The sequence below is a fragment of the Cyprinodon variegatus genome, unplaced genomic scaffold (assembly GCF_000732505.1).
Source record: "Cyprinodon variegatus isolate N-32 unplaced genomic scaffold, C_variegatus-1.0 Scaffold563, whole genome shotgun sequence".
NCBI classification, from domain to species: domain Eukaryota; kingdom Metazoa; phylum Chordata; class Actinopteri; order Cyprinodontiformes; family Cyprinodontidae; genus Cyprinodon; species Cyprinodon variegatus.
Genome location: NW_015151016.1, coordinates 112,263 through 139,671, shown reverse-complemented (window position 1 = coordinate 139,671; position 27,409 = coordinate 112,263). Strand labels below are relative to the sequence as shown.

At 45.0% G+C, this 27,409-nt stretch overlaps 1 protein-coding gene across 6 annotated transcripts in view; it reads left to right on the top strand.

Moving 5' to 3' along the window:
• Nucleotides 1-25,749, top strand: part of cdc42bpa (CDC42 binding protein kinase alpha) — a 75,190-nt gene extending 49,441 nt beyond the window's left edge. The window contains exons 6-43 of one of the 6 annotated variants that reach the window (XM_015391888.1): nucleotides 3,339-3,432; nucleotides 6,792-6,992; nucleotides 7,082-7,220; nucleotides 7,317-7,426; nucleotides 7,517-7,596; nucleotides 8,028-8,206; nucleotides 8,304-8,426; nucleotides 8,513-8,646; nucleotides 8,785-8,906; nucleotides 9,028-9,148; nucleotides 9,576-9,686; nucleotides 9,763-10,010; nucleotides 12,239-12,344; nucleotides 14,356-14,480; nucleotides 15,110-15,215; nucleotides 16,339-16,487; nucleotides 16,565-16,656; nucleotides 16,923-16,999; nucleotides 17,652-17,687; nucleotides 18,453-18,572; nucleotides 18,801-18,884; nucleotides 18,975-19,080; nucleotides 19,163-19,299; nucleotides 19,377-19,516; nucleotides 19,593-19,674; nucleotides 19,747-19,966; nucleotides 20,064-20,126; nucleotides 20,211-20,464; nucleotides 20,550-20,674; nucleotides 20,752-20,966; nucleotides 21,051-21,148; nucleotides 21,247-21,331; nucleotides 21,412-21,535; nucleotides 21,617-21,734; nucleotides 21,907-22,024; nucleotides 22,111-22,268; nucleotides 24,096-24,170; nucleotides 25,586-25,749. In XM_015391888.1, the coding sequence (XP_015247374.1) occupies nucleotides 3,339-3,432; nucleotides 6,792-6,992; nucleotides 7,082-7,220; nucleotides 7,317-7,426; nucleotides 7,517-7,596; nucleotides 8,028-8,206; nucleotides 8,304-8,426; nucleotides 8,513-8,646; nucleotides 8,785-8,906; nucleotides 9,028-9,148; nucleotides 9,576-9,686; nucleotides 9,763-10,010; nucleotides 12,239-12,344; nucleotides 14,356-14,480; nucleotides 15,110-15,215; nucleotides 16,339-16,487; nucleotides 16,565-16,656; nucleotides 16,923-16,999; nucleotides 17,652-17,687; nucleotides 18,453-18,572; nucleotides 18,801-18,884; nucleotides 18,975-19,080; nucleotides 19,163-19,299; nucleotides 19,377-19,516; nucleotides 19,593-19,674; nucleotides 19,747-19,966; nucleotides 20,064-20,126; nucleotides 20,211-20,464; nucleotides 20,550-20,674; nucleotides 20,752-20,966; nucleotides 21,051-21,148; nucleotides 21,247-21,331; nucleotides 21,412-21,535; nucleotides 21,617-21,734; nucleotides 21,907-22,024; nucleotides 22,111-22,268; nucleotides 24,096-24,170; nucleotides 25,586-25,717 (4,807 nt within the window). In that variant the 3' untranslated portion in view covers nucleotides 25,718-25,749. Of the gene's footprint in view, nucleotides 1-3,338; nucleotides 3,433-6,791; nucleotides 6,993-7,078; nucleotides 7,221-7,316; nucleotides 7,427-7,516; nucleotides 7,597-8,027; nucleotides 8,207-8,303; nucleotides 8,427-8,512; nucleotides 8,647-8,784; nucleotides 8,907-9,027; nucleotides 9,149-9,575; nucleotides 9,687-9,762; nucleotides 10,011-12,238; nucleotides 12,345-14,355; nucleotides 14,481-15,109; nucleotides 15,216-16,338; nucleotides 16,488-16,564; nucleotides 16,657-16,922; nucleotides 17,000-17,651; nucleotides 17,688-18,452; nucleotides 18,573-18,800; nucleotides 18,885-18,974; nucleotides 19,081-19,162; nucleotides 19,300-19,376; nucleotides 19,517-19,592; nucleotides 19,675-19,746; nucleotides 19,967-20,063; nucleotides 20,127-20,210; nucleotides 20,465-20,549; nucleotides 20,675-20,751; nucleotides 20,967-21,050; nucleotides 21,149-21,246; nucleotides 21,332-21,411; nucleotides 21,536-21,616; nucleotides 21,735-21,906; nucleotides 22,025-22,110; nucleotides 22,269-24,095; nucleotides 25,223-25,585 lie in introns of those variants that run through there. The other 5 variants (XM_015391887.1, XM_015391889.1, XM_015391885.1 and 2 more) reach the window with 5 other exon arrangements.
• Nucleotides 25,750-27,409: the final 1,660 nt, after the last annotated feature.

Genomic DNA, 27,409 nt, shown 5'->3' with positions numbered 1-27,409 from the left:
ACGTTCTCTGCTGTAGTTTGTGGCTTTCATTACGAATCGAATGTCTACTATGAAGAGTGACGTCCTATCTGGACCACATCTGAGCAGTCTGCCTCGTTCCTGAAAGCTTTTTAGCTGCATGTAATGCAAATACTGCTTTGATTGCAGGGGAAAGTGTTGGCTTATGTAATTCTTGTCTCGTGTATTAGTCTAACCTGTAGTTTTAGAGGTGGAGGTTTTATTGTTGCCTCTGAGAGGAGAGAGACCATCCAGCTGCTTGTGACCCACAGAACCAGAGCATTTGGGGCTTAATGTGGCTTTGAAGAGACCTCTGGTTGAAGACTGATGCATCAAAGCAGGTTTTAAAGTCTGTCGCTCCTAAAAGATGGAAAATCCTCCCAAAACTCTGACTGCTGACACATCTAGGGAGATGAAACAAAGACGAGGGCGTCTGATGAGCTGTAGCTGTTTACTTCCTGATGCTTGGTAGCTGAGAACAACATTCACTGTAATTGAATCACTTGTTATGAAATGATGTTCTAGTTGGGAAGAGTGGGAGGGTTGCTTTTATTAGACGCAGCTTCTTTGAGCAACATCTAAAATAATGAACCGTTGGCTGAAGAATTTCATAAAACAAATATAAATAACCGACTTGTCTCTTTTGGCACCACCAGGAACTTTTTTAATGTGCTTGCAAATGCTCTCTAGAGATGTCCATTTCTGATCTGTTTTTATTGTTTTTATGTACTTTGCATCTCTGGGTCGTCCTTCTACAGATGGACCTTTACTTTGTTTGTGTATTGGGCCTATGTTAGCATTTCTTCTTTTATCTGCGTCAGCAGAAACATGCAAGAATGGACTGATGTCAAAATAATTGGTATCGCCTTTAAAAAGATATAAATGTGTATTGGTCTATTTCAATTCAATTCAGTTTATTTATATAGCGCCAGTTCACAACACATGTCATCATAAGGCACTTTACAGTTCACCAGATCATCCAATCATATTGATTCAAAGTTTTCCATCTAAGGAAAACCAGTTGCTTGCATCAAATAATTGACTCGTATGCAGTCCCTCACTTAGCATGCTTGTAACGATAGTGGAGAGGAAAAACTCCCTTTTAACAGGAAGAAACATCCAGCAGAACCAAGCTCAGTGTGAGCGGCCATCTGCTGAGGCCGACTGGGGTTCAAGGAGACAGAAGCAGAGATACAAAAAGCAACTGTAAAAGGCAGGAAACTTACAGCCAGGCAGACAAGCTCCGAGCCAGCTCCCATGTCAGAGGATGAAGAGAGCACATCCAGCCAGTCACAGTCAGAGAAACAGGACTACACTGGAAAAACAGGCCAATCTCCAACAGCTATAAACAAAGGTGTTGATGGTGTGGTGTCACAGCCAAACAGAAATGAGGCGAAGTTACTATGAGAAAAAAGCAGAGAGAGCATAATGTTAGATTGAACAGATTCTGTAGAGTGGGAGAATAGAGATAGAATGAGGCAAAATGATGAAATAGGGGTCCTTATGTCCTCCAGAAGCCTAAGCCTATAGCAGCATAACTATGGAGATATTTCCACTTCCTGTACTATAAATGATGTAAATCAAACCCATACAGCCAGTTAGTTTATTGTTATTTTTGTTTTCAGGTGAATAGGAAGGTAAATTATCATAACATTTTAGGTAGGGTGCTCAGTGTGTTACGGATGTAGTCATTTCAGCATTAGAAGCATTTTGTTGGCTGCTTTAGTCCTAGTTTCTTGGCTTACTGGACTCAGCCAGTGGAGTAAATGGATAAATACTGGAACCAAACTTTTCATTCAGCGGCGGACAAGCCATGAATTCATTCTGCTTTTATTTCCACCAAGAAACTTTAAATCACCCCCTAAATTATAACGCTTTGCCTGATATTTTAATCATGTAGCTTTAAAATATCTCAATTTTAATTGTGTTATTCAGTTTTTTTTTTTTTTATATTACGCCCCATTTCCTTTAATCGTGGTTCTGATTCCTGATTGGCTACTTGACTGAAGCTGATGGAGTATAAACTCCTCGGAGCTTATGGTCGTCGTAAAGCCAATCAAAGGTCCCTTTTCTTATACAATCATTATTATTTTTAAGCTGTTTTCATGTTTATCTATGAGCTGGAACAGTGATGGTTGAGTGCGTTCTTGTTTTAAGCTTTATGATTATTTAAAGCAAGCATGCTTCGATCGTTGGATGGAAACACTTGATGAAGTAAACTGATTGGCTGGTTAAGATGGGGCAGAGCTTTGCTCTAAAAGCCTTAGCTAAATAAGTTGATACTTCCTGTATTATATATAACTTTACACAGATGCCCATTTTATTTATTTTCTATTCTTCAAACAAGAAAGACCAGAGAACTGTGCTATAACGGGAAATTATAGCAGAGCATGCATGTGGATCACAAAAAAGGGCTACTTGTTTAAACTGGTTCACATCCACCTTTAGAGCAAAAGCTAAAAACAAATTTCAAACAAACTGCGATGAACCAAAGATACCCTAACATTCCCACAATCTGCAGGATGAAACGCCTGCTGTGCAGCAAAGTTGCTGCTTTCCAGGAGATCATATCTTATAACCAATCAGGAAATTAAATTACTTTGATCAGAGGGAAAATAAATGTTGGTCCCTGGGTCGGGGTTTGAGTGTGAAAAGGTAAACACAGAGCAAGAGGTGAAAGATGCTGTTTGATTGGGGGGGAAGAAAGCTTTGCTATTTAGGAGGTAAAGGGAGAAAAAAAAGGAATTGTTTTCTGCTGACTGGAATCAAACCGCAGTATGTATGTGAATATAAACACCCCATCAGCAGTAATAATGCAGAACAGATGCAGAGGAGAGGAAAACTCTCAAAGTGTTGCCTCCACCCTGTTTTCTCTGCCCAATAAGTGCAGAAGGAGAAGAGGAACCAGGAAGTGTGTTTGTGTGCTGCTTGTTTTCCTCCTCCAGCGTATCTGTGTCCTAAACTCACTCTGGGATTAAATCGAATTCCCTGAATCACAAACTCAACTATTTAGTGCTGTTTATTCTTTCTTGTGGTCAATTTAAAGCGCCCCCACTGCTGATAAATGAGCTGCTGGAAATTACGCTTAATTCAATAACAAATGTTGCTGAATTATTATCCACAGACTTTAGGGGCTAATCAGGCCTGCTCGGATTCCTGCTTTTATAAAGCCTGGTTTGATGAGAAGCCATCAGAGCTCCCAGGAATATGAGATGAGGACTGTGTGTGTTTTGGATGTCCTGAAAGGTGTTTTGATTGGAAGGTGTGCGTTTTTCCTCATCACTTTCAGGAACCACTCACTCATTTTGACTTTTCTTTTTTTCCCTCTCTTTTCTTTTCAGGGACATTAAGCCTGACAACATTCTGCTGGATATGAACGGCCACATCCGCCTGGCTGACTTTGGCTCCTGCCTTAAACTCATGGAGGATGGGACGGTAAGTTCTGACCACATCACCTCCGCTGCTGATGCTGCTGCTGTTGTTCCTCCTGGTCCAAAGCAAACATTAGCAGAGTTTTGCTAACCTCTCTGCCTACCCCTGGGGGTCTCCGGCGAGGATTGCGGTGGTTCTGCTTGGCCTAGCCTGCAGGTTGCAATTCAGACATTTCCCCTGATCCTACAGGAAGAAAAATGACAGGATGGAATGAGAGATCAGAGAGGGGAAATTGCTAATTATAAAGCTGCCTGCTCCAAGTGTGACAGTAGGATTCCATCAACACAAGGAATCCACGTCACTAATAGAAGGAAGATTTTAAATACACAATCTGCAAAATCAATCAGAGACTAAGTTATTTAAATGTTATTCTTTACTAAATGACAGGGAAAGATTTAATAGCGGTGGGATGCAATTACATTTTTTAAATTGAGTTAATTACAGGGTCATATATCGACATAATAAACCTCCCCCTCCATTAATAATCAATTATATGAGCACAACAGCACATATATTTATTCTTTTTAGTCCAACTATTTAGGTTATTAAGCCATCAGGCTGTTTGAAAGATATAATTTTACCTTTTCTCATCCATATATTTTATGCAATTTTTTTTTATTTTATGCAATTTCTTTAGAAGTGTAAACAAGACATTAACATTAATTTAAGAACAATTCCTTCCACTGATTAAAGTTCAAAAAATAAATAGCAACAAGGCTAATCAATGTGCAGTGAAAACTACTGAGGCTACTGCTTCTCCTTAAGCTAATTCCTAAAGCAATAATCCATGTTCCTGATCCTGGCTCCTTCCTAACGTCCAGCACTGTTAGCATTTATTACTGCAGACACTTCCACCGTAGCTTACACCGATTTTAGGCTTTCTTATGATGCTGCTTGTGAGTCAGATTAACAGCTGTAAAAGAAACGACGAGTATGAAACTTCCTGCTTGAGATTATAGTGTGTTTAAAAAGAAAATGCAATTAATTGGGTTAATTTTTTAAATGCAATTAAAATGTTTCTTATGAATTGATTGAAATGAATGTGTGATAGTCCTGGCACTTTAAACGAATGATCACATAAAATATCCAAAACAACATAAATCAAATAGCTGAGACACAACAAAGTTACGTCAAAGTTAGATCAGATTTAAATGTCTGGAGACTTTGGCCGTTTCTCTATATGTGTACTTGTGCGTTCGCGGGTGCTCGTGTCCTGGTGAAACGTCATCAACCTCAGACCTAGTACTGTTGCAATTCACAAGAACAGCAGACAGAGAACAGACCAAGTCCCCGGATGTTGTTCTCGCCCCTCCCTATTTACCCAGCATGCATCAGAGCAGAATTGTCTGTTCTTGAGATTGACAGCTGTCCCAGCATGCACTGCAGCAGCAGCAGCTTTTAATGGAGCGATCCATTGAAAATTAATGGTTCTCTTTTCTGTTGCTGTTGTTCAATAAAAGTACGTTTTAAGATAATTTGAGGCAGGAATATTATACTTTAAAGTGGCAATATATGGTCCATTTACTGATTTAATGCATAATAAAAAAAAAAAAAAAAATTCAGAATTTGAGAGGACCGCGGCAACCAGTGGAGCTCCGAGGCTAACGGCAGCCAAGGCTAACCACAGCTGGTCTGCAGCAGCCCTCTCTCAGCATAGTCGTGTTCGAAGTACTGCTGGCTCTGATGGCGATTTTTGTTTTATCTGGAAAAATATTCATTTGATTTGTGTTTATCTGACTCTGTTGATTATTATTCCCCCATTAAATGAAAAAAGTCATAATTTATTATTACCCAGAGACTATTAATAACAGGAGGTGAAATGCAGCTCTAGATGAGTCGGGGATGTGGTGACGTCACAAGTACGCTTCTGTTTGGATTGACCAATATTTATGCTGCGTGCTCCCGTTCTCACCAAGTCCAGACTTTCCTGTGTTCTTCTTAAGAACACACTTGGAGAGGACGTGAATCTGTACTCGCTTTCATGTGAATTGAGAAACGGCCATTGAATGAAAGCAGTAGAATAATACAGAAGTACCCCACATCTGACTAATTTGTTTTCATATTCATAATCAATTGACCCAAATTAGCTCTGATCTCACCAAAAAGTGTCTTTAAAACTGATCCGTGACACATAGATGAGGTCCAGTTAAATACAAAACTGTTGACTTTATTTAAGTTTTCCTTGCCGTTGCATTTTCCAATTTGTCTTTATAAACATGAGCTTTCTTACTCTATTTCAGCACTGATACCCCACTTGGGGTCCTCGATTAACCATAATGGGGTCTTGGGATGTAATACAGAAATTAAACTAGACAAACACATTTATGTTGAAATGGTTAAATAATTACTTAAAATTGACAAAATAGACTACTTTGGTGGTGGATGCTGTTTGTAATATTGATACCCATAGTTGATTAACCTTTTATGTTTATTTGCTCAATCAATAGTTTGGGTCTTGAGTTGATGCTGTTATTATTTTGTGTGTCAGAAGCTGAAACGTTTCAGAAGCTCTGCCTTCCAGCATGCAGACGCTCTGGGTTCCTCCTGTAGCAGCATCAAACTTTCTGACTAAAGTAGCTGCTGTTTGCGCTGGTTAGAATAAAACAATTTTTAAAAATCCAGTTTTATTCGCTAAATTCATTAAGCTTTACGTGTTTGGATGGTCAAACTGAGAGGAAACCTTCACAATAAGAGCCTCATGCATGTATACGTCCCTCTGTACTTTGAATAAGGGTCAATGCTGCTAATTAGAGTATTTTCTTAGAGAAAGATGGAGGCATGCAGTTAAGTTACAACTAACAACCTTTTTGATAATTCATTATTTTGTCAATTATTTTCTTGATTAAGAATTGGATAGCAAAGTTTCCTTGAAAAATAATTTACAGAATTAAACAGGTGAAACTAAACTCTTTACAGTTTAACTAATTACTAATTTACTTGATGATTCTTTCAATAATCAGGTTAATTACGATTAGTTTAAGCCTTAATGCGGTTGTGAAATGAGCAAAATATTGCTGGATTTAAACACAATGATGATCCTAAAGTTTGTTTCTGCAGCCCCATGCCTGCAGTGTTTCTGTAAGGGGGAGTAGCGCCCTCACCTCCCCTCACTATCTCCTGCAGAGCTCTGCGTGTCTTTTTTTTTTATCCATAACGCCGTCTATAACTCAGGATCAACCATGAATCTGCATCAGGAAATGAGAAAACAAAATATTTGGGCAATAGATGTCATTTTAACTCTGTAGCCTGAGATTTTCCCGTCTTTAACTGTAACCTTATCATCCCTCGCCGTAACGCTTGCTTGGCAGCATGTTTACACGCTCTGATGTGTCGGATGCTGATTGCTGTTTGTGTTCCACTAGGTCCAGTCCTCAGTGGCAGTGGGAACTCCAGATTACATTTCCCCAGAGATCCTCCAGGCCATGGAGGACGGCAAAGGCAAGTACGGCCCCGAGTGCGACTGGTGGTCCCTGGGCGTCTGCATGTATGAAATGCTGTACGGGGAGACCCCTTTCTATGCAGAATCCCTGGTGGAAACCTACGGGAAAATCATGAACCACAAGGTGAGCCGACGGCGTCCATCTGATGCAGCGGTTGTTTGTGTTTGTTTTTCCCTCCCTCTCAGCTGTCTGATGTGATTTCCTTTCAGCAGGAGCGCTTCCAGTTCCCACAGCAGATTACAGACGTGTCAGAAGATGCTAAAGATCTGATTCGCCGGCTCATTTGCAGTCGGGAGCACAGGCTGGGTCAGAATGGCATCGAGGACTTCAAACAGCACCCGTTTTTCACTGGTGCGCACCGACCCTCACATTTAAACTCCACTACTTTACTCAAATATTGTTTTATTGCCAGAACTCAGAACCAACTTGTGTTCTTCCTGCCTTCAGGCATCGACTGGGACAACATTCGTACCTGTGAGGCCCCCTACAACCCAGAAGTCAGCAGTCCTACAGATACCTCTAACTTTGATGTGGATGATGACTGTCTAAAGAACTCGGTATGGGTTCCTCTTTAGAAAACAAGCAGTTTTTCAGATTATTTTCCTGTCAAATGTGACTTATTTCTCTGTGGGTTTCCCTTCTCTCAGGAGACGATGCCTCCTCCCTCTCACACTGCCTTCTCTGGACACCACCTGCCGTTTGTGGGTTTCACCTATACAAGTAAAAGGTGAGTTAAAGGAACTCCTGTGAATGCCATGGCGTCTAATTGGCTGGAAAAGGATGGAGGTGTTTTTCCCATAGGTTAGAATAAGACACTGGTTCTTTCTGTAGACTCTTTTTGAAGCGTTTCCTGTCTGTGCTTTCTTTCTGTGATTTTCATCACTTTCTTTAAAGCTTTGCAGTTGTAATTAATGACCTACCCACCTCATTAGGTGATGTTTTTAACAAGCTGTATCTCCTTACACCATGTGAGAAATCAACTGTCTCCCTACATTCTTTCCTCGTCCATTTTCAGGATGTTCTCCCCTTCTTTGCCTTCCTACATTTGCTATCCTCCATATGTGGTTGCAGTTAAAGCCGCCATTATTACCAAACGTCATTTACATTTGGATTTGGTCCTTTTTTTCCATCTAACTGCTGCCGTTTACTCCCTCGTAGTTCCCTATCAGACCGGGGTTGCCTCCGACAGCTGGCAGGAGAGCCTGGTAAAGCAGGCCAGGACCAGTTGGACCTGGATGTCCAACGCCGGCTGGAGGACAGCCTGGCCACCGAGGCGTACGAGAGGAGGATACGTCGCTTGGAGCAGGAAAAACTAGAGCTGAGTCGCAAACTGCAAGGTGAGTCTGTGCAGATGTTTCCTTATTAAACCATATTATTAAAACCTTTCTGCTCCAAAAAGACCTTCTACAAAACAAACGTTTTCACCTGTTACAGAGTCGACTCAGGCTGTTCAGGCTCTGCAGCACGCGACAGGAGAGGGACCAGTCAGCTCCAACAAGGAGGTGGAGATCAGGAGTCTCAGGAGTGAAATCGACATCCTGAAGAAGCAGATCGCCGGTTTGTCCTGAATAAAAAGAAACACCCTAAAACCAATTAATTTACATAATCGGAGGTTTTCTCTGAAATACGTATCTTGTCGTCAGACTCGGGCCAACTGGAGAAGCAGCTGGAGGACGTGGCGTCGGCGCGGCGGGACTTGGAGGACTCGTCAAAACATGTCAAGAGTCTGGAGAAGCAGATGAAAAGCCTCACACAGGAGAGGGATGACTTGCAGAAGGTAAAGACACCCTGCTGCTGCTAATGCTGGGGCTTTAAGAATATCTGTCAGTTTTCTATTCATCTATGGTCTAAAAGTAAGCAGGTCAGTCTTGATGACTGGTAAGGTGAGTCTTGGGTCTCTCTCTGCTGTGAACAGGGCCTTCTGGAGGCCAGTGAGAAGCTGAAGTCTCAGTCTAAAGAGCTGAAGGACGCCCACAGCCAGAGAAAGCTGGCCATGCAGGAGTTCTCCGAGCTCAACGAGAAGCTGACAGAGTTCAGGTGGGATCCTAAACGCTTCTTATCCATCCCTGCTGCTGAGCTGGTTGTTCTCGGTTGAAATAAAGTAGGAGTGAGACCTCTGCAGCCTTTAAATGGTTTTCCGGTTTGACTTTCCTCTCAGGTCTGCAAAGCAGCGCCTCATTCGACAGCTGCGTGACAAGGAGGAGGAGATGGAGAGCCAGAACCAGAAGGTGGAGGCTCTCCGCCTTGAGGTGCGAAAGGCTGAGAGGGCCAAGAAGGAGGTAGAGTAGCTTCCCTGTGGTTGGTAGCAGAACCCTTATCTGTCTGCATGGGCCGCTTGGTTCACACTTCAACGATGGGGTAGACGACTTTCTGTTACTTGTTAATGTCCTGATCCATTAGCATCCTTAGTTTAGTGCCACATTAGATTCAACAAATCAAATAAGCACATTTATTTTTCTATCAGGGTTTCTACTCTCACCAGAGGAGGCTGGAATTAGATTAAAGTATTTTCTTGGACTTGAAAAATCAGGGAAACCATCCGACTTTATGCTCAGTAGTTAACCTTTGCAGTTCTACTCTAAAACTGAGCCAAATTGGAGGTTTAAATATAAAGAAAACCTGATAGGAGTTTTTAAAGGTCCTCTTCAGCAATGAAGGACCTCCTAAGTTCGCATCTGATGAATGTCGTTCTCCAATCACCATCAGATGGAGGTTCAGGTTGAGGAGCAGACTTGTGAGGCTCAGAAAGAGAAGAAGCTCAGAGAGCGCAACGAGCAGTACAGCCGTCAGCTGGAGGAGGAACTGGAAGGCCTTAAGGTGAGGAGGCGGAGCAGGACCGTCGCTGCTCCCGTTTCTGACCGAGTTCTTCCTACTAATGATGGCGTCTGTTCAGGTGAAGCAGGTGGGCTCTCCCGCTGCCACCACATCGGCCGACCAGTCCCAGGAGGTGGGGCGGCTGCGAGCGGAGATGGAGAAGAAAACGCTGCTGTTTGAGGAGGAGCTGGCGCGTCGAGAGGCGCAGCATAGCAACGAGCTGAAGGCGCTCCGCAAAGAGCTGAGAGACGCCGAAAGTCAACAGCTCAACCTGCAGAAGGAGGTCCTGATGCTGAAAGACAAACTAGACAAGATCCGGCGGGAAAGGTTCGCATTCTTCTCTCTCTACTCGTTACCTGCAGCTTAAATCGTTACTCTGACCTGATCCAAACTGGTTCTTTCTGTTTTTGCAGTGGTGTCACTGTGAGGTAATTACAGTTATATCCATCGTATCTGGATAATTAGCTGTGATGTGTCTCTGTTAGCGCCCTGTAGCGTAGCCTAGTTTCCTCCTCCTTTTGTTAAAAAAGGCTCAATAAAATGTTTCAGCTTCAATTTCAAACAAAAACATCAGAAAGATGGCTTCCTATCAGCCTGCTTAAAGCAGATACTCAGGGGCCCACATGGTATTTAACCAACATTTCTAACATGATCTACCTACAGTAATCAGGGGTCTTTAATGGGCTGACAGCAATGATTTAACCTGTTAAACTTGGAGTGTTTTAAATCTAATTGGGGGGCCACATGCCGAAGGCATGGCCCACCTACTACTATTTCTGCCTAAAATAAAACAAATGTAGAAGAACTGCAGTTGTCAGGTATTAATGCAAACATTTGATACCTGTGTGAAAGTATATTTCAGGTGTTACTATGGTTATATTTATTGGGGGAGTGGCAGCCTAGTGGTTACGGGAACACTAGAGATTGAGCCCCACTCCTACAGACTGCCACTCTGGTTCCCTGAGCAAGACCACACTGCTCCCCAAGGGGATGGGTTAAATGCAGAGGTACATTTCTCCAATGTGGGATCAATACATTTCAGTTATATTATTCCAAAAAAGTTAAAAAACAATCCACTGGACTTTGTTTCCAAGTTTGAAGACGTTTCGCTTCCCTCCTAGGAAGCTTTTTTAATTCAAAATGTCAGAAATATCGTAGAGTTCAAGGCTTTATAGAGCGGACCAAAGCATGGCCTTGTTTTGGATTAGAACGCAACACTATTTCTGACATTTTGAACTGAAACAACTTCCTGGATGGGAAGCGACACATCTTCAAACTTGGAAAAAAGGTTCAGTGGATTGTTATTTAACTTTTTTGGAATGATTACGACCTGGATGACTGAGAATCTTCACCAGGAATTATATTATTTATATAGCAGTACCTCTGCAACCCACTAGGGGGTTGTAACCTCCACTTTAAAGAGCTGTCCTCTAATCTAAATCCAGGGTTTTTACAGGAATAACTCTAATTTACTGCTTTTTGATGCTCTTAGAAATAATTTTATTGCCGTCATCAAGTACCCACGACTCTTTGTCATATTTACTGTCGACAGGCTGCAGTAGCCATGTCCTGAATTCCTTGTTTTCCATACACATTTTTTAAAATTTGCATTTTTCCATTCTGTAGCTTTTTCTCCATCTTGATCATTTTTCCGAACATACGGCTTTAGGATCAAACCGAAGCAGTTCCGCACAAATATATTGCGATATAATATATCTGACAAATTTTTTTTATTTTTTATAAAGCATTTTAAATGCCAGTATAATCGCATTTAATGAATTGTAATGCCAATTATGGCCTTAATTTAAAAAATTTATAGTTTAATGACTTTTAATGATTTTAATTGACCCGCGGAAACCCTTAAACCTGAATATTGGACATTGATTTATTTATTTTGGACATATAATTGTCTATTTTTTTATCAGATGTGTCTGAGCCCTGCTTGTACAGAACAATTGTGTTTTTACAGTATCCCTGATGTTTGTGTACTCCCTCCCACCCACCTTTACACATGCCGCACTTATCTAAACGGCAGGATCAGAATAAACCAATAATTTAGATTGTTTTAACCGTATATAAACATTTTTACCATTATGTTTAACCACCAAAAATGACTTGATTACAGTAGTAGTATTTTGTCTTAATTTAATGCTGGAAGCTGTAGAAGTCAGTGTTTCCTCCCTGCAGCTCTACCTTCCTGCCCAGAGTTACTGATGTATGATTTCCACTGCTGTTTAATTCCTTTTTAAACACTCTGCAGGATCAGCTCAGGACTGCATTCATGTGTCGGGCTTAGAGATAAGCGTCCCGTCTTAGTTGTGAGTCTTTGATTCAGCTGTTGAAGGGACATTTGAGGCCGAGGGCGCCGAGGAACAAAGGAAATTCCAGTTTACAGGAGATCGGAGCTGAAACTGAAACACCCAGCTGTATATTTGTAAAGCAGACTTGAAGAATATCTTCAGCCAGGGGGGGGGGGGGGCGGGGGGTCAGGGGTTTGGCTAGCAGATGGTGGTTAGGTTTCTGCAGACATTAACACTGTGTGTGTTTTCCTGCAGCCAAAACGAGCGTGAAGAGTTTGAGACGGAGTACAAGCAGAAGTATGAGCGTGAAAGAGTCCTGCTCACTGAGGAGAATAAGAAGCTGTCCACTGAATTAGACAAGGTACAGTATGTGTTTCTGTGTCTGACAGGAGTCAGAGCTCTAACTGGTTTACTTGCTGTCGCATGCTCAGCCTTCCTTTTTAAGATCTGTTTAACCCTTTAACTCAGAACTGCAACCCCAGGTAACCCCGTTTGGACGACTCATCACATTCCTCCCCCCTCCCCCTGCCGTGCCAAAGAAAAATCACTGTACAGACTCTCCCCTCCTGCACGGTCGGATAGAGTGACGCTGGATTTAGCCGTGTTGACTTTGGAATCGGTTCCTGGAAGTTCACTTTTTAAACGCTTTCTTATAAGAGGGAGGATCTCTGACCTGTGGAATAAAATCTGAGCGTGTTTTTAAAGTCTGTAAGCGATCAAACAGAGTCAGAAAGAAGTCAGGAGGGGGGGTCGTCTTTTTTAACTAGATCTGCCTACATGCTAAACATTCCACTCGGCTAACGCTAATAGAAGCAGCATTTTTTTTTACATCTTCTATGAACTTGAGGTTGATCAGATGTCAAACAGGAAGTGTTTCTGATAACCCAAGGCTTTGATTGGCTGAACAGCTCCACTAGCTTTAATCAAATCTGAGATGCAGTCACATCGTTATGTGCATCGGTACGCTAAGATGTTTAATGTTTGTTTCCTGAAGAGGAAACAGAAACCCTCCAGGCTGATAATTCTTCAGGTCGTTGTGACTTTTCTCTTTATTTTTAGTGCTAAGTCTATAAATAAACCCTAAACTGTCATAATTACCCCGTTTATGTTAATTAGAGCAACCAGTCTGCAGTCTGATGCTCTGATATTGGACCTTTAATCTACAGCTGTAGCTCCATGCATCAGCGGGTCGGTAGGACTTAACATTGCTGATCTGTAGATAAGGCTGAGGTCAAACAGATTCTCTCTTCTGTGGGTACAGATGAAGGATGGCTCCTGTGTCTCAGAATGTAACGCTTCCTGTATGTTCCTCTAGGGAAAAAAACTTTTACTCTACTTCTACGCTTTCAGCCCTTTGAATAAAGCTGCTTAGGATGCGGAATTAAATGTCTGGCTATGAAAGACTTCTTGCTAATCTGTCTCAGTTTTTTTTTCTGTGCTAAAAAACAGCATTTTCTCCCTTTTAGTTATTTTCTACCAATAAAAGTTTAATACCCGTAAAAGAAACTAACTGCATCGACTTTCACGTAATTTCTAAAATCTGCAAAAATCTTCTATTCTATATTTGTTTCGGTTGCTGTTTGAACCTGTTCACGCTTATAAGATATTGAAAAAAAACTTCCTCTTGAGATAAATAATTCATCTAACTCCTATAAAATCAGTTTTTTAACCTGTGAATTAAAGTCTATGATTTTTAATGAAGGTTTAATGTTTTCTCAAATCCAGAGGTTCAAGGCACCATTTCAAACAAACATCTGTTTTCTACCTCCCTAAATGTTTTCTATCTAGTAAAGTTACGCCTCTATAATGACTCGTAGGAGTTTTTTAAGCGGTCATTTATTTCGTCACCTTACAGCAGCTCTAAAAGCAGTAATTATAATAACCTCAGTGCGTCTCGATTCCCAGCGACACGCGCTAACCAGAACGTTACGGAGCTCCACAAAGATTGGTTTGCTGTATTTCGTATAAAGCTTGTTTTCACAGCTGTGACATTCCTGTGTTTGATTAAAAAAAATAAAAAGATATTAGATTTAGAAAACAAACCCAAAACAACAGGAAATTGGTCTGAGTTAAAGAGACCAGGAACGTGTCCTCGGAGGGAAAGGGGTTTGAACTGACAGTCAGGCAGTTTGAGACCTGCATGACGTCGCCATGGCAACATCTAGACAAACATACACACACACACCCCTATCTCTAAAAGGAATCAAAACAGCATGCTTGTCTTTGGTGTTGGTGTGTAAACGGAGGAGTTTAGTCTGGACACATGGAATGAGGAGGTCAACCTGGTGGAGGCGGAGCATCGGTTCAAAGACTCCATGTCTTTCTAATCTATGTGTTTTATTTCTTTATTTATTTTTTTTTCCTGTGCTCAGTTGACCAGTATGTTCGAGAACATGAGCAGCTCCAACCAGAAGCTGGAGGAGGAGATGAGGGAGCTGGCTGATAAAAAGGAGAGCGTGGCCCACTGGGAGGCCCAGATCACTGAGATCATCCAGTGGTAAGAGACGCCGCACGCCCTCAGCCGCCTTCTCACGTGTCCCAAAGTACAGCCCCGAGGGCCTGCGCTTCTCCTCTCATGCTACGGCGATAGTTTCACACCGTCTGTGTAGCAGGGTATTGGGTTGCCCTTCACTGGAAAGCTGCAGCATGTCTGGCATACCTCTGCAGATGGTGGAGATGCTTGACCCTCCCTTCCTCTCAGATCCTCTCAGCTGACGCCTCGCCAACTGCTCCTCTGGTGGACGGGCCCGAAGTCCTCGCATAGCAAACATACCCTCCACAGGCACACGCTCTGGTTCACAGCCACAACACATTCCAAACATGCACATACAAATGTAAAGCTGGGAAATCACTTCTGGAGGAGTTTGGAAGCCTGTGTCGCCCTCTGGTGGTGGAGGTGTAACACAGCAGGAGAATGTTTGTCCCAAAAAATGTTTAAATTAATCAAATCACAGAGAAAGTGTAATGTTTATGACATTAGCTGGTTAATTTATATTGTTTTCATTTTATTTCTTGTCCCTAATCGACATTTATTGAGTGAACGTTAATGAATTAACACCGGCTTTGAGAGGTAAATGTGTTTAAAACAACCATTTGTTCTTAAATGAGCATTGATGTGTGCTGCAGGGTGAGCGATGAGAAAGACGCTCGAGGCTACCTGCAGGCTCTGGCCACTAAGATGACTGAGGAGCTGGAGAGTCTGAGGAACACCAGCCTTGGAGCCAGAGCCACGGTAAGAAGAGCCACAAAGGCTACGTTCACACTGCAGGCATTGATGCTCAATTCCGATTTTTTTGTGTTGCCGTTCACATTTCCAAATATATGCGACGTGTATGTGATCTCCTGTATGAACTGCATTCATACAGCTGAAGTGTTTCGCATGCTCAGTAGAGGATGCAATGACATCACAAGCCAGCATGCTCTGTGTTTACGGAAGTAAACATGGATGGTAGTGCTGCAGTGATCTTTTTTTAAACCTTAAACATAAATACTGCTCTCCGCATCATCGTCTGCCTTGGTGTTTTTTTTTTTTCTTGCTGCTTCTGTGTAGAAAGACTCGGAATAGTGATCTTTGTCGGTTACTAATGGCGTTCGGGTCAGATGAATGCGACCTGGCTGTTCAGACACAGGTCGCATTTGAACCACATAGCCAAGCTGCCTGGGTGGCATTGGAAAAAATGGGATCTGTGTTGTTCAGACTCTCATGAAAAGATCAGGTCCAGGTCGCATATGGGCAAAGAAATCTGATTTGGGTCACTTCAGGCTGCGGTGTGAACGTACCCAAAGACACACTTCTTTCTGTCAAAGCTGGTCTAACACAACCTGGCAATGGTTTCTAAAACCTTCATGATGCATCAGTTCTGACTTAATTTTACGAGAGATGAAACTAAAACCCATTAAAGTCAATTTATGTGGACTGACAGTAAAACGAGCATCAAGAACAGACCCAAAAAATAGCAGCTTAATTAGAAATGACGCACAGAAAGCAGAAGTCTTTGTTCACAGTTTGCCCCACTTCACATTTGTTTTCATCTGGAAAAAAAAAAAATCTAAATTGTACTTTATGAAGGCATGAATGAATGAATAGGAATTTATTTCATACAATTTTTTGACGAAGAACAATAAATGAATCAACCAAATATACATAAAGGAGACCAGTCAACCAAACCAAGCATCAATTTTCAAACCAACTAAATTCACCTAAACATAAATGGAAACCAAACCCTCCACCAAATAAACCTGTGGGTATACACAGCCAGAGAAATAATAACGATTAATGTAAATTGTCTGATCTTCGAGTCAGCTGAGAAAGCGACATGAACAGCGACATATTTTTTGCTCTCTTTCTGTCTCAGGACATGCCATGGAAGATGCGTCGCTTCGCCAAGCTGGACATGTCGGCGCGCCTGGAGCTGCAGTCGGCGCTGGACACAGAGATCAAAGCCAAGCAGAGCATTCAGGACGAGCTGAACAAGGTCAAGGCCGACAGCATCTCCACTGAATGGTAGGCCTTCTGGAAGTTTACTGCTACTCTAAGCTGCTCCTGCTCAGCAATGTGATGCATCTCTGTCGTTGATCCAGTAAACTGAAGGAGGTGGAGAGTAAAAACCAGGATCTGCTGGCTGAGATCGAGCGGCTGAGGAAGGAGACGGAGGAGCTGCGGCTGCGAAGGGGTACAGTCTCTTTAGCATACATTTAAAAAGTGATGCATTCACGGATCCTGCGTTTCTTCAGAGATTAGCTGATTGAAAGAGGATTTAGTCACAATCAGAGGGGCTTTGCTGCTATATGGGAGAAGCAGAGTCTTGTGCTCGCCACACAACAATGTATTGTTAGCCGAGTCATATGAAGCCTGCAGTAAGCCCCTAGAAACAGTCCTGTGACCCGTTTTGTCCAGCCGGCCTTTGATGCTGTGATTCTATTTGCTCTGGCTCTATAGGTGTCAAGCACCAGGATTCCCAGAATTCCTTCTTGGCTTTTCTCAACGCGCCCACCTCGGCCCTCGACCAGTTCGATGTAAGTTTAGTATTTTCTCCTCCAAATGTCCCAACAGGAGGTTTGAATAAAGGTCATCATGTCCCGTTCACCACCTCTTTCTGGATCATTCAAATGAAATTTTCTATAATTTATTTATTTGTGTTTCTTTGGTTGCATCACTCTGGTACATCAGGATTCTTATTCATCTTCTTCTTCTTCTTTAATTGAGTTTTGGGAAGATGTAAGTCTGACCATGGGTGGATGGATCTACATGCTTTATAAATCTACCTTATAGGACAGTGATAACATGTTTTAGATAAATCATGAATAAAACACCCCTGTAGTTTTTTTCTCGTCTTTAGATTCTGATTGTTTTGTTTGCTAGAACCTTCCCTGGCTCCTTCTTCCCAGTAACTACGTGTGTTTTTCCCATCAGTGCCCTCCTTATGTAGAAACTATAGTCCAAGGCAGTGCTTCCCCAAAGTTAAATGAAAGATTAAATAAATCAGCTGTAAATAGTCTGGAAGCTCCGGTTTGGAGCGTTAGAAGTGAGATAGAAGTCCATCAGGCTTTGGGGGGCCCTGCCTGGTCTCGTTAACCCCCCCACACACACTCAGTCTGTTTAAATGTGTTCTCAGATCTGTATTATTCACTCATGTGTGTCTCTGTCCCTCTCTTCCTGCCACCGAAGCGCTCGCCGTCCGTCGGCCCGCCTAAAAGCAGACGTGTAAGCACCATCACTGCAGTCCTGCATCTCCTCTTTAAACGAGCCGTCACGTTTTTTTTTTCTCCTCAGCCTGATGATTTATTTATCCGCTGTCTGCATGGCAGAGAGACGAACCGCCTCTCTGCGTCTTCCGCACCCCTTCAGCTTTTCCACATTTCATCACATGCGGAACAGCAGGAAGCGGCTCGGAGCTGTAAAGTGGAAGGAAAGCCAATAGAGCTGAATGAAGAGAAATCTGAAAAGTGTGGCTTGCATCTGTTTTCAGATACCTCTGAATATAAACTACATGCTAGTTTCTCAGTAAGGAGAGGAAAGTCGCTCATAGATAATGATATAGATAGATGAGCCCAGAAAATGACCCTTAAAGCTGGAAATATTGAAGCTGGAGAAAAATGTCAGCAGTTTTCCTTCCGTTTTACAGCGGTGCACTCAAAGACGTGATGTTTGTGGAGGCAACCGCCTGAAAGGTGGAAACGTTGAAGGGGTGTGAATACTTTAGGGGAGGCTCTGGCTTGTTTGAATGTGTGTTTTTTTTGTTATCGGGGCTCCTTGGATGGTTGCATGGTTCAGTGTGTTTTCAGTGGTGCAGCCGTTAGGGCCGGGCGTGCAGCGATGTTCCGGAACATGTGCTGGTTGTTTCTGTCTGAAGGGGTTTAACGGAGTGGTTTTCCTGTCTGCTGTTCTTTCTCTGTAAGCATGGCTGCTGCATGGTTCTACCCGTCTGTTTCGTTCCTTTCATCTTTTCCTCCATCCTGCTCTCCTCAGGTTGACTCCATAGATAACTTCACTCCCTCCAACACTCCATCTCGGGAAGATGACCCCAAGTCCCTCCTGAAGAGCCATTCCCGTTCGCCGTCCATGGCGAGCGACATGGAGCCCATAGAGGTGAGGAAGCTCTCCGCCAAGCTGCTCATGTTTTTCTCTTTATCTAATCTAGCTGGAAGTTGGACAGGAATGTTTGGCATGTTGTTGTGGAAAAGCAGAAAGCTTCTAAACATTCAGATGGCGTCTGCGGCTCAGTCATCCAGCATGAGTTACAGCTAATTTAGTTACGGAGGAGAATCCTGCAGCACTTAGAGCAACAATGGTTAAAGTTTTCTGCTCCGTTTTCAGCTGATAGACCACCCAGGCCGGACGGTTCAGACCCCCACCATGCGTTCAGGAGGATACGGCAGCATCGGGGGCTCCTCGCCGAAGGTTAGACCCTTTTTACTCTTTAGGAAAGACTTCTCTGTTTTCTGGCATGTTGATGAACGCCTCCTCTCGCTTCTCCTCATCCCACTGCAGCCCAAAGCGCATCAGTTTGTTGTCAAGTCTTTCAACACGCCTACAAAGTGCAACCAGTGCACCTCCCTCATGGTGGGGCTAATCCGCCAGGGCTGCACATGTGAGGGTAAGGAGAACGGAAACGCCACCGACATGTCTGAGATCTACGCTGTGGATTCTGTGTTTCCTGATGATGTGTTTGTGTTCAGTGTGTAACTTTTCCTGCCACGTCACGTGTGCGGACAAAGCTCCAGCTGTGTGTCCCGTACCCCAGGATCAGACCAAGGGGCCGCTGGGTATCGACCCTCAGAGGGGTATCGGTACCGCCTACGAGGGTTACGTTAGGGTGAGCGACCCTGACAGAGAAGCTCAGAACACGTTTATGTTCTGAACAAGCGGCTGAAGTGTCTGGTTGTTCTTTAGGTTCCTAAGCCTACCGGGGTGAAGAAGGGCTGGCAGAGAGCCATGGCCGTGGTTTGTGACTTCAAACTGTTCCTGTATGAACTGGGAGAAGGGAAGGCCACCCAGCCCAGCGTGGTGGTCAGTCAGGTCCTGGACATGAGGTGAGCAGAGGGACGCAGCAGCGTCGGAGCAGCAGGGATGGAAACCAGGTGCTTATTGCTCCTTTCTGTCCCACAGAGACGAGGAGTTCTCAGTCAGCTCTGTTCTGGAGTCGGACGTTATCCACGCCAGCCGCAAGGACATACCCTGTATATTCAGGGTGAGCCCCTCCCTCTTATAAAATCACGTTTAATGATTGCTTCCTCTGACCTCTGACCTCCTCTCCCTGCAGGTGACGGCGTCCCAGCTGTCCCCCTCCAGCAGCCACAAGGCGTCCATCCTGATCCTGGCCGACAGCGACCAGGAGAGGAACAAGTGGGTGTGTCTGCTCAACGAGCTGCACCGCATCCTCAAGAAGAACAAGCTGAAGGAGCGCTTCGTCTACGTCCCCAAGGAGGCGTACGACTGCACGCTGCCGCTCATCAAGACCACGCAGTCCGCCGCCATCATCGGTGGGCCCTCGCTCTTTATGACCTCTGCTTCCAGAAGGATTCCTGTCTGATTTTCACCGTCCTGGTCGTCTGTTTCCATTTCATCTCTCCCCTTTAGATCATGAGCGCGTCGCCCTTGGCAACGAGGAGGGCCTGTTTGTCATCCATGTCACCAAAGATGGTAATCTGGAGCTAACCTGTTGTTCTGCTTCGTTTGGCTGTGAGATGTCGGGGGGTAAAACTCTTCTTTCTGTTTTGTTTTCAGAGATAATCCGTGTGGGCGACAACAAGAAGGTCTACCAGATCGACCTGATCCCCCAGGAGCAGCTGCTGGCCGTCATCTCGGGCCGCAACCGCCACGTCCGTCTCTTCCCCACGCAGGCGCTGGACGGCCGCGAGACAGAGTCCAACAAGCTGGCCGAGACGAAGAACTGTCAGAGCGTGGTGTCGGGCCCGGTGCGGAACGGCGCCCTCACCTGCCTCTGCGTGGCCATGAAGAGTAAGATCATCTGCTACGAGGTGAGGGGAACCCGACACGCTGGATCGCCTCTTCTTCTGAGCTCAGGCGGAGCTGAAAGGGAAACTTTGATGTTCTGTCCTGCAGGTGAATAAAGGGAAGTCCCGTCACCGTGTGCTGAGGGAGCTGCAGGCCCCGGGGCCCGTCCAGTGGATGGGCCTGCTCAGCGAGCGTCTCTATGTGGGCTATCAGTCCGGCTTCATACGCTACAGGTATTTAGCCTGAAGGTAACCATCAGAAAGCTGCTGGAGCCCACCCCATGATCAGCTGCTTCTCATGTCCTCCACAGCGTCCATGGGGACATGTCCCCGGTCAGCCTGCTGCACCCAGAGGACCACACCCTGGCCTTCATCCCGCAGCAGGGCCTGAGCGCCCTGTGCGCCGTGGAGATCTCCAGCAAAGAGCTGCTGCTGTGCTTCAGCTCCATCGGGGTGTACGTGGACTCGCAGGGACGCAGATCCCGCCAGCAGGAGCTGATGTGGCCCGCTCCTCCCAGCGCCGCCTGTGAGTGCCGCCGCCTTTACCCACTCAGAGTGAGTCCGGCCGCACATGGCGGGACCGAAAGTCTGACCGTCTTCTTCTGTCCAGGCTACAACGCGCCCTACCTGTCGGTGTACAGCGAGAACGCCGTGGACGTGTTTGATGTGAACACCATGGAGTGGATCCAGACCATTCCTCTGAAGAAGGTCGGTTCTGTCCCGGCTCTCTGGCTCCATCTGTTGGAGAGAAAAACTCCTCCTCACCGCCTCAGCCTGTGTCTCTTCTTCCTCCTCTTCATCTGCAGGTGCGACCTCTGAATGTTGACGGATCTTTGAACCTGCTAGGGCTGGAAACGGTTCGCCTCATCTACTTTAGAAACAAGATGGCCGGTAAGACGAAAAAAACTTCCAAAATGTCTCAAACCGTTACATAATGTCCCAGCACTGAAAATAAACGTCTGATGTTTCAGAGGGCGATGAGCTGGTTGTCCCGGAGACGTCGGACAACAGCAGGAAGCAGATGGTGCGCAGCATGAACAACAAGAGGCGCTTCTCTTTCCGGATCCCGGAGGAGGAGCGCCTCCAGCAGAGGAGGTAGTGCTCCTGTCCCGCCTCGCTCTCATCCTTTACTTCACTTTCTAGAAGTTACCGTCTTCTATGTCCTCACCGTTACAGAGAGATGCTGCGAGATCCAGAGATGAGGAACAAGCTGATCTCCAACCCCACCAACTTCAACCACGTGGCCCACATGGGACCAGGAGACGGGATCCAGATCCTGAAGGACCTCCCCATGGTATGTGGAGCGACGCTGAGCGTAGCGTGTAGATGTTCTGCTTCCACACCGTCCTCCATCCTGCTGTAGTTTGGTTGGATCCACCTGTTCCACGTTTGTTAGCATGCTGAGCTTGAAGCTGTGCACTCACCTCACTCCTCTCCCCCTCAATGCTTCGCTGTTTCCAAACCAGAACGTCCGTGTTCAGGAGAGCCGGGCGGGATTCAGCGGCTCCGTCAGCATCCCCTCCATCACAAAGAACCGGGGTGAGCCGGGCCGCTCCATGAGCGCCAGCAGCGGGCTGGGTATACGTGAGTATCAGAACCGCTGCTTTCCGCCATCAGAACGGTGTTCGTTTCCCGTCTGTGAACTGATGTGGCGTCTGCTCTCGGTCCAGGGTCGTCGTCTCAGAACGGCAGCGCTCTGCGCAGGGAGCTGTCAGGAGGAAGCTACGGATCCAAACGCCAGACCATGACCTCCCCCTCCGAGAGCTCCCTGTCCTCCGGGGGAGGGATGGACTGCGGCGACGCTCCGCTCTCCCAGTTCGACAGAGAGGTCAGTAAGCAACGACCGTCCCATTCAAGTTCTGGTCTATTGAAACATCAATCTGTTTGGAGGAGCAGAACCGACGATAGAGAATAAATACAGAGATTAATGAATGCCCCATAGGCATGATTAGATGGGAGAGGATTAGGGCTACTGAAAAAATAAAAAAAAAGTGAACTGGTTTTTATTTATTTCAGTTTAATGTGGGAAAAAATGTAATCTCAGAATTCTGACTTTAATCTCAGAATTCTGACTTTAATCTCAGAATTCTGACTTTAATCTCAGAATTATAACTGGAATTCTGACTTTAATCTCAGAATTCTGACTTTAATCTCAGAATTTTGGATCTTAGACAGGCACTCAGCTTCACTGACAAAGATGTGAGTTGTAAGGGAGGGCCAGTGACAATTTGGTGAAAAATTACAGAATTAGGCAACTATTTACGTGCCTGATGGGTCCTCGTGATGCTATTTCATAAATGGAAGAGCAGAAGGTGATTAAAACAAGAGAGCTAGTTTAGTTTCTAAAACAGACATGGCTATGGCTTGATGCTAACATGTTTGTTAGCTGCCAGGATTCAGTCGCAATTCTGAGATTAAAGTCAGAATTCTGACTTTTTCCCCATATTTAACTGAAATAATATTTAAAAATCTGTTTTTTCAGTGGCCCTAATCCTCTTCTGTATAATTAATTAGATTCTTTATTTAATCATTTCCTTATTTATTCATTCATTTATTTCTGAGTAATTATGCAATGAGTTGGCGGTGTCATCAGTCTTCAACCTCCACCTATTGGTTGGTTAGATATCACTGCATTGCTACTGTAGACTCTATTTCCCGCCTCTCTTATAGATTTTTTTTTCATTTTGAAATAAAGTTTCTCAGCCAGAACCATGGGAGCCGCCGCTTTTGTTGGTTCCTGCTGAGAACCTCAGGGAGCGTCTTAAAGAGCGCTCTTTGTTATGGAGGAGGGAGAGTTGGAGAGCTAACAATTAGCCGTCTGAGTGAATGAAGACAGCAACTCTGTGTTGGTTTAATAGAGTCATGAGTCCCGTTATCTCTGCCCAATGAACATAGCGGGGCATCTGGCCTGAATGAATACTCTAAATGATTAAATAACTGATTAATCCTGCTTACTGAGCGTTCATTTATTCCTGCGTTTATTCTTATTCGTGTCAGTTTAGCTCCTCCATAGACAGTTTGCTCAATCTAACCCATCCAAACAGAAAATCCAAGCCTAGTCCAGATGCATCTGACTGGGCTGCTGTGTAGTCGGCCTTAGTTACACACCTTCAACCAGCATCGCATCCATCAGCTCGTCGTAAACCTCCCGTCCACCAACTCCAGTGTCTGACTTTGGGATTTTATAAATCAGATCAACACAAAGCGGAGTTTATGATCATCACAAATCTTTATTTGTTTCAATAAAATCCCATTAAACGACACTGAAGTCTGTGACAAATGTGAAAAAGCTTAAAGGTGTAGATGGAGGCCATGCCCCCCCTCCCGCCATGTGGCTGTATTGGATTTTAGAGCTTCCCTCACCTGAAATAGATCAAACCCTCACCTGTTCCCATCAGTCATCGCCTCCCTGTGCATCCCGGCTCTCTGGCGTTAGCGGTTAGCTTCCAGAAGCTAACTGAGAGCCTCAGTCAGTCAGAACAGCCAGCGTTCACCACGAGGCTGGATAGCTGCTCCCCCCCCCGATGCTTTCCGTCTCCATTCCGCCACATTTCTCGCCCAGCCCCTACTCCCCCCGTACCATGCCTGCCCCCCTCCCCTCCCTGCCAACCCCAGCATGTTGTCTGGGTGCTGAGTGTGAACTCTCCCTCTGCAGTGGCAGGCGGTCTCGCCATCGGAGAAGACCCCCGATCTGAAAAGGGCTTTAAGGACCCTGCTTAGTAAGATGAAGGTAATGCTGCCACGACCGCACCAAACACACCAATGTGAGAGAGAGCACCGTGCCGCTGAACACGCAGATCACACACACAGACACACGCGTGTGACTTCACTGGGAACATGCCGCCTCCCCGCCCTCTTCTCTCTCTGCACCGTCTCAGACCCGCCTCCTCAGCTGCGGCTGATGTTTGTCATCAGCTGCATCAGTCACTCTGAGTCACCAGGCTGTGATCTTCGGTGCGATGCCGCCTCTCATTGCTGAATCACGGCGCATGCCTGCCTCCATGCTGCCCCCTGTTGGCCCACTCATGTTTTTAACTCAGCCTCCATCATTATCTGCCAAGTGTTTTACTGACTGATCCAGTGTGAATCGGATGGAAGTAAGTGTGTACCGGGCCGGTTGGAAGTGAGGCTGCATGATTTACGTCAACTCTGCACGTTTTGTTGGTGCACATTAAAAAGTGTGAAGTCCAGCTGTTGGAGCTTTTTCTCTCCAGATACTCGAGAGCACCGCGCTGTTTTGTCATCACAGATTTTTTTTCACGATTAAACCAGACCTAAGCAGAGGGATCACAGTCTGCAGCATCACTGACCCAAAGCGATGACCAGCACACGCTAACTCTAGGACTGGAGAGAGAATCACAGAACGCAGCACTCACAGTCTGCAGAGGCAGAGCTGCTCCTGGTGGGACTGTGCGTGATGCGTTTGGGTGTGAAATGAAACCGTCCGGTTCTCCCACGTCGGCCCAGCCTGCATGTTTGTTTGTCCTCAGCTGATCCATGTGGGGTCGGTTGAGCTGTTGATTTGCCGGTGCGCTCGCTGTGCTGCACCGTCTGCAGATCAATGAACGCTGTGAAGTAGAAACAGTACAGTGCCTTGGGAATCACTGTTTTCAACCCCCTCAGTAAATACTTTGTAGTTTCAGAGCTTCTGGGTTCATTTTTTCATTTAAATTCAGAGATCAGACTTTGACTAGGCCATTCCACCACCTGCATGCTTGGACTAAAGCAGTCCCCTGTAGATGGAGCTGAATGTTAGGGGTGAAGCTCTGCCCCGGTTTGAAATCCTGAACAGGTTTTGTTCCAGGATTCTTCAGTATTTTATTCCATGCTGCCGTCGCTGTGTTTCCATGGCGATGAGCAGTGTTATTTTCCAACTAATCAGAGCACCTTCTTGGTGTTTCCTTAGTTAAGGGGCTTTAGAATAGGTGAGAAGAACTAAGGGAAACCCCAGAGAACAGAGTATGGTGAACCTTCCCCTTTCTTCTCACCGTCGTATCGAGTCGTAAAACGGGAGTGTTCCAGGGGGTGTGAATACTTTACAAGGCACTGTATCAGAGGCACCTCCTCTGCTCTCATTTCAGTGACAGGAACTTAATCTGCGTGTTAGCCTTCCTGTTTTTCACTCGCTCCATCTCTCTCCTCCAGGACTCGGACTCGCCCCGCCACTCCACCGCCTCCAACAGCTCCACCTTCAGCGGCCCTCCCAGTCCGGCATCCCCACACAAGACCAAGTCCCTGTCCCTGGAGAGCACAGAAAGGAGTTGCTGGGACACATGAGTCCTCCCACCCCCCCACCCTCTTTAACTTTTTACCCATCCAGCACAGGACTCCTTACCCTCCCCCCACCCACACACGCACCCACCCTCCCCTCCACTGCCCAGAGAACTGCACGTCCCATCCGCCGCTCCCTCCTGATTGGACGGAACCCCGACGTCTGAGGGCCTCTAATAAGGTGGTGCTGATGCTCGATGGTGCGGATGACTTTATGAGGGATCAGCTTTGCTCTGTGCAGATCAACCTCCCCCCCCTCCCCATACAGATTCACATAGAGACGCAAAACTTTACGATGCAAAGGAAAAAGGAAGCGGATTACTCATGAGGAAATGATTTGTACCTGTACATAGGACCAGCTGGGTTTCAGGGGACAGTTTTAATTTATTTATCGATCTTAGACAGGAGGGGATAGGTTTGCCTCGGCGTGATGGGAAGCAAACATTTCCCTCCGTCGTCTTTTTTTTTTTCTTTTCGGGTGCAGATTTAAAGAAAAAAAGAAATGTGAGAAAGAAAAGGAATAAGTTTTAGTTTCCTCTAATTATAAGTGCAGTGACTTTATATATTTTTCTTAATAATTATCATTTTGAGCATTAGCAAAAAAACAAAAGAAACGCTCTCATGACATCAAAACTCCTACTGTGCTCTTCTCTTCCTCATGGGTTCGTCCAGGAAGGCCTCCTCCGCCGTAGCGTAGACGTTCCACTTTGCTGTGCAACCAAACTGACCAACTCACTGACTCCCATCGCCATGATGTATATAGGTTCAAAGTAGAGAGTAATATATGATAAGGAAAATACTATAGAGAACTACAGGGGAGAGAGCGAAGAAATCCTGATTTTGGTTTTCTGTTTTTGAGTGATTTGAGTTTATATTCTCACAAAAAAGCCATTTTTTAAAACCACTTTGTGTTTTTTTTCCTTTTTAAATCAGTTAGTTTTACAAGTTTGTTTTACAAGTTTGTTTTACAGTTACATACGACACGTGTTTGGCTTGTTTTATTTTTTTCCCCCTATTGGTTTGCATGGAGTGAAGCAGCTCTTCACAGACCGACACTACTGCTCTAATTAGTCTAGTGCAAACGTGTGTTTCTCACCAACCTGCTATCACGTGTGTCTCCTACACTGAGGAGGCGTTTTTATGCAGCAGGCGCCTCGTTCCTGCGCCTCCTCTGGTCTTCAGATAGTCTGCGGTACCAGGATGGAACGGGTCGGGGTCCCTCTACTGACGGATAAGCTCTATTTAACCAAAAAAAACGGACAAGAGGGACACTTGTTGACGTGCTTTCTTTGTCACAGCCTTCGCTTGTTCAGAATGTGCTGATATGTTCATTAAGAAGCTATGGATGAAAAAAAACACACTAAAAAAAGAATGTAAACACTTAAAGCCTGCAGGATTGTCAGCACTTGGGTTTCTGGTTGTATGGATGAATGGGCCGAGCGCCGCCAGGTGTCGGTTAGCTAACAGGATCACAGCTCTAAACTCTCTGTCTGCTTGTTTTTTCTTTTCTTTTATTTATCTGTATTTCCTAAAACTGTTTTACTGGAACTGTTCATTTCAAACCACATGGGAACAACTATTAATGGAGCAGCAACAGACTGGGCATGGGCCAAAATACAGTCTAACACAGTTTGTTTTTATTTAAACCTGAGAATATTTTTCCTCCTGCTGAAACTCTTTTGGATAAATTAACATCTG